General features: G+C 53.2%; 1 protein-coding gene across 1 annotated transcript in view; it reads right to left on the bottom strand.

Moving 5' to 3' along the window:
- quo (quattro) overlaps positions 1–6,000 on the bottom strand; it is a 34,663-nt gene that overhangs the window by 17,717 nt on the left and 10,946 nt on the right. Inside the window, exons 2-3 of the mRNA XM_062545597.1 lie at positions 3,873–4,070; positions 1,239–3,117 (exon numbers count right to left, since the gene is read on the bottom strand). Coding sequence (XP_062401581.1) covers positions 1,239–3,117; positions 3,873–4,070 — 2,077 coding nt within the window. The remainder of the gene's footprint in view (positions 1–1,238; positions 3,118–3,872; positions 4,071–6,000) is intronic.

Below are 6,000 nucleotides of genomic sequence, written 5' to 3'. Positions count from 1 at the left end.
GCGCGACAGAGAGCGTGTGTGGGAGTGGGCCGGCCGCGAGTGGCGTACAGTGGCACAGCTGTTCGGGGAGCCGCGCCTCATTTGATAATGGCTCCTTATTGAAGCTGTCTTGCTGATGGGCCTCACTTTGATCACTGACTGCCCAATTAGGCCGACAAAAGTTGCTCTGTTGTGCGCACCCTCTTCCCTCGACTCCCTCCCCTCCCTCCACTCCCTCAGACAACTTTGACAGGCATCTCTCCCAAATCCCCTTATCACTGGTTGGGTTGCTCTGCCCGTGGGAAGGATCCGGGGGTGGGGGGGGGGATTGTCTACTGCACTGCTGCTCTGCCTGAGTGCATCACCTGACTCAGCCTTTAAAACTGCACTGCAGTATGTTTGAACAGTGGAACAGGGTGTTTGAGTGTTTTTGATGGTTGTCTCAGAATAGACAGAATGGACATAGCTGTGTCTCTACTCTATTTGTTCTTTTTAGTCTTTATCTCTCTCCTTCCCCCTCTCTCTCTCTCTCACTGTCCCATCCTCTATCTCTCTCTCTCTCTCTCACATACAGTACACACTATCCCATCCTCTCTTTCTCTCCCCCACCCTCCCTCTCTCCCTCCCTCTCTAAGATGCTCCTACCCTTTAAAGGAATGCCACGTTCACGTTGTGCTCCCGGCCTCCTCTCTAAGCCCAGAGATGTGAGGAGGAGGTCACAGTTATTTCCGCTGCGCTCATGAATGCCTCCATTCTGCCCGAGAGGGCGAGGCCGAGAAGAGCTCTCTGGAATTCCCCCTCTGGAACGCCGCTGATTCCCTTTGCCCCCTGAACTCCCACCTCTGACCTCTCATCTCTGGACACTTTTTTTTGTTCACCTTTGACCTGCCAGGCACGGGCAAATTATTTGGTGGACACGGACAAGGTCATGGTACTTCTTTAAATCACTGTGTGTTTATAAAGGATTCACCCTGGGCATTAACTTGCACCAAGGCATAGACACACAGGCCTTTGCTCTGTTAGCCATACAGTATAGTCATTCTCTGTTTACATTTTTAAGTTGTGTTTAAATTACGCTGTTATGCATGAGCTATAACATAAATTTAGAGCGTAGCACATGTGGGTTGGAACTGCATCCTTTGAACATCACACATTTACAGAAAAGAGGTCTGGGAAGGTGGAAACAGCAGTTTCCAGGTTCACCTCAACCCAAAGAACAACAGCATGAAACGGACCGCTAAAGCGCTCCTCATTGTTACCTTTCTTGGACTGTTTAGACTGGGCTTTCCTGTCCATTTTTGGAGACACCAGACCAAAGGCCGTGGTCTTCTTGTTCTGAATGACCCGGATGGTGGGAATGACCTCGGGGCAGACGTCGCTCAGGCTCCTGCTGGGCATCTTGTGGGCCTGCAGGCATTCTCGGGCCGAGTCGGACACGGACGACAGCGAGTGCTGCTTGGCGCGGCCCTTGCCCCACAGCCTCGGCACCTCCGCCTGGCCCGGGGTCTCCGGGGTGCTCTGCGTCACGTGGGCGCTAGCGCGGCTGTTTGGACAGTGGGCCTCCACTCCCGCCGCGGGGGACGGCAGCGCTGGGCTCTTGGTGGGCGACGCCGCTTGTGGCCCTGCGGCCTGGTGTGGGGTCTGGCTTTGAAGCGCTGCTTTATGGTGTTTGGCTTGACATGGGTCCTGGGGCAGCAGGGGGGTCTGCTGCTGCTGCTGGCCCTCTGCCTCAAGGGAGCCCTGGCTGGCCGGGCGCGTGTCGAGCTGCGGCTTGCACGGCTGCCCAAGTTTACGTAACATTTGGGTCTTGGGGAATTTCTGGACGCTGGGTCCTCTTTGAAGTCCTTCCCGGCCGCCGCCGGAGTCTGGCTGGTGGCAGTGCAGCACGAGCAGGGGCTGAGGAGAGGCCCCTGTGTTCTTTGGGTGGCCCCCGAAGTTTGCCGGGCCGCACGGCTGCCCAGACGGCCCTGCCGGTCGGGGCTTCGGCGAGCTCTCTCCCCCCTCAGGGGTGGTCTGAGAGGGACAGCCCTCCAGGCAGGCTTGAGCCGTCAGTGCTGGACCCCCAGGCCCACAGCCAGGCTCCTCTACGTCAGCCACACTCTCCTCCAGGGGCGCCAAACTGCCCCCGAAACAGACAGGGTTCATTAAGGCGGCCAGGTACGACTCGCGGTGCCTGTTCTTAGCCTCCAGGTCGAGGGTGAGCGGTACTCCTTTACCGTACGCCGCACACAGGTCCCCCGGGAGATTTAGGGGTCCCCCTTGGGGCGGACGGTCCCGTTTGGGCGCTGGAGGGGCCGGTCGGACTGGCCTGAGGCCCTGCAGGGGGAGGCCCTTGGGCGGGGTGGGCTTGCTGAGAGCCAGGGCCTCCTTCTCCTTGTTGAACTCCACCAGGTCCACATACTCACCCTCCATCTCCCACTTGTGCCGGGTGTCCCACGTGTTGGGGGACACCCAGCCCACCGGCTTACCGGACGGGTTGTTGACGGCCGTGCCATGGTCCACTTTGACGGGTTTGGAGTTGTTGCCGCCGGTGAGGCGCAAGGAGACGGCGATGCCGTCTTTGGCCGGGAGGATGACCGTCTCCATGGTGAGCGACGAGAGCTCGGACTGGACGGACGACTGGGCCCCCGGCAGCGGGGGAGCGGAGGCCTCCATCTGGACGTCCTGCAGACCCGCAGACACGCCCGCGGACGACACGCTCGCACTTAGCACCCGGCTCTTCGGACGGTCCAGGAACTCGGGCTTGGCAATCTCGGCCCAGGGCACCTTCACCACGCCCTGGTCGGACGACAGCACGCAGGTGCGAAGCGGCGCGCCATGCCTCCCCTCGTTGATCTCCCGCAGCCAGGCCTCGGTGAAGATGCACGGGTAGGACGTCTCCAGGATGGGCGTCTCCTCCACCCCCAGGGCCTCGGCGTGCGAGCCCAGGCCCGCCTGCTCCAGCAGCAGCTCCTCGCCCTGCGCCAGCAGGCTCTTGAGGACGATGCGCGCCGCCTGGTCCCCGAAGGGCTCCGCCTGCAGGTAGAAGTCGCCGGGGCGCAGCAGCAGCGGGTTGATGGGCGCGAGCTGGATCACCACGCGGTCGCGCAGGCACAGTGGCCAGCCCTCGCAGCGGAACACCACATCAGAGTACGCAGCCTGGACACAGGGCCACAGGAGACGACATTAATGGAACCCTCTGTCAAGCATTTCAAACTCCCACTGAGTAACACACAAATAGATCAAGTATTTAAGTATTCTATCCCTACACTCCAAAAAAGAATGGGGCCAGTACTGGTTCTTCAGAGCGATGCCATAGAAGAGCCTTTTTCAGTGCTTCAAAGACCCATCGAGACAGCAGTTCTTTATAGAACCATTTAATGAATGGCATGATGACATGCCATAATAGGCATTGCCCATTATGATCTGAGGCTCTGAAGAACCATTTCCAATTTGAAGAACCTTTTGCCTGATGTAATGGTTCAACACAGAATTTTGACCCTGGAATCATCCAGATATTTAAAGAACCATTATATTACACAAGCACCATTATTTTTTAGAGTGTACTTCCCTCACTGGTTGAGTACTATAACCTTTGAGCGCGACATTAAGCAGCTTGGATCTCAAATCGCCATTTGCTTTTGCTAAACAGTGACGTCACGCGCTAACTGCCCATGTGTGACTAGTGATGATGATGCAGCACTGTTGTCACGGCCCTGACTCAACATCATCTTTGCTTCAACCAGAGTGTGGTTACTTGTTGTAAGGCACAAGTATAATACAGACACAACAATGCACACGTCTTCCGCATTGTTTTGGTTTGTGTCGCCTGCTCTGGGAGTCGCTAATTAAACGCTGGCATGGCACGGCGGTGTAAGTAAGACGCTTTTGTGGCGTTTGACTGACACACTCACACAGGCCGCCTGCTGCACGCTCTCGAGGATGTGCTTGGCCGGGATGAGGAAGTCCAGCAGGCACTGCAGCGCGTCGCCCTGGAAACGCTCGTCGATGGTGCGGAAGAGCTGGCTGAGTACGGTGGGAGCGGTGGCCTCGAAGGGCGGGAAGAGCGACGACAGCGCGCTCTGAATGGACCAGTCCAGAGAGGAGGGGTTCTGAGAGATGGACAGACACAGAGAGAGAGAGAGAGAGAGAGAGGGAGAGAGAGGGAGAGAGTTTGTTAGCCTGGACCAGAGCCAACAGTGCACTCTGAATGAACCTCTATAATGAGGCAAGGGGCAACACAATGACGGAGGAAAAGAGTGAGACGGACAGAGAGAGAGAGAGAGAAAGTATGTGAGTCACATGAGCAGGGATGAGCAGGAAAACAGTTTAACCTTATAAGCACTAAAGGCCTTGTGGGAATGGACATTTTATACATTCCACAAAACACAGCCAATGTACAGCATATTTTGTGCACAGAGGCTGGGAGTATTCGGTTATTAGATTAATACTGTTATTTACGTCAGCAGTGTAAAACTAAAGCAAGAATAGATTAAGTGATGCAGTGAGCATTAAATCACACAGTGCAGAACTCCTCCAAGGTCAATATGCACCTGGTGGTTTGGGGGGGGAATCTGGCAGACAGACAGACAAACAAATAAACTAACCAGAGTGAAAACATAACCTTTTTTGGTGGAGCTCAGCTGACACTTCCTAAAACTGTCACACACACCTCTTAAGACAAACACTTTGTGCTGATTAATAACTATGAAATGCTCTCCCATTGTTTATAACAGTATGTGTGGAATAGAGCCAACATCATAACACAATATTGGGAATGTGTTTCTTTCTGTGTATATTCAGAATATATTACCAAACATTTATGTCTGAGAGGAAAATCAAAGGGACGCCGGGAGGCCATTTCCATTCAGAGGAATGCCTCAGAGCTTTCAGAGTCAAGAGAAACTCAATCTATACAGAACAAAAACGACATTATGCGCTGTTTATGGAAAAAATGCATCGCTTCTTTCAGAAATCCCGTCCGAGCGACCCCTGCCCAGGTGCTTTCACTTTAAATGCCTCTTGAACATCAGGCGAGGTCTCTCCCATCTCCAACGTGCTGAAGACTCGAATGAAAAAAAAGAGGCTGGTATTCTTTAGAGATCGGGCTGTGATTGCTTAGCACAAATCAATTCCAACATGGTGTGATCTGGTTGCCATTACTTCAGACGGGCAGTAACTATGCGCCGGGGCTGTTTCAGGCTGGTCCAAGATACACCTCATTAGACTCGCTGCACATCTTACAAGAGAGCTGGAATCAGATGTTTTATCTATAATGGTGGACGTGAGTAAGAGAGAGGCAAAGAAAACGTGCTCTTTTAATCTTAAAACAGAATGAAGAGATGAAAGGGGGAAAGGAGAGATATCGACTTTGTGTGTGTGCGTGTGTCTGTGTGTGTGTGTGTGTGTGTGTGTGTGTGTCTGTGTGCGTGTGTGCGTTCGCATACTCTCTTTGTTGCTCTTTGATGGTGCTTCCATTTACTTTGTGTGTCCATATGAATATGCTGTGTTTTGCCTGCTAGTTCCTTCTTTCAGATATGTATCTTGTGAGTACAACGTGTAACTTTGTATTAGCACACCCTGTGAGTGGTGTAAACCTGTGTGCACGCGTGTGCTACAGTACATCACATGCGTGTGGATCCACGTTTTTGTTCGGAGCACTTTCACAGCCTTAAACATAGTCCTGCTGCATGCTCTGAATGTTTACCATGCGTATCTGTTTTAGATCACTATGCTAACGAACATCAGCTCAAGTTTCTCTCCATCAGGCCTCATAAGCTGCCAAAGAGGCACCACCCCACAGCCACAGAGGCAGTGCTGCTGCTAGAGATGTTGAGCCCAATACAAGTATCAAAGAAAATATGATATTTGGGGCCCCAGATTAATATTGGCAAGTACGTTCTATGAGGGGCCTACTGTTAGTACAATCAAAGATCCTTGATTACTAACAGGCTTGATTACTAACAGGGCTGATTACTTCAACGCTCTCTGGTGCAATGCCATTGGAATTTTCCCAACTCACCCCCCCAAATGGCACCTCGA

This window comes from Sardina pilchardus, chromosome 9 (assembly GCF_963854185.1).
Source record: "Sardina pilchardus chromosome 9, fSarPil1.1, whole genome shotgun sequence".
NCBI lineage: Eukaryota > Metazoa > Chordata > Actinopteri > Clupeiformes > Clupeidae > Sardina > Sardina pilchardus.
This window is presented reverse-complemented; position numbering and strand designations above follow the sequence as displayed.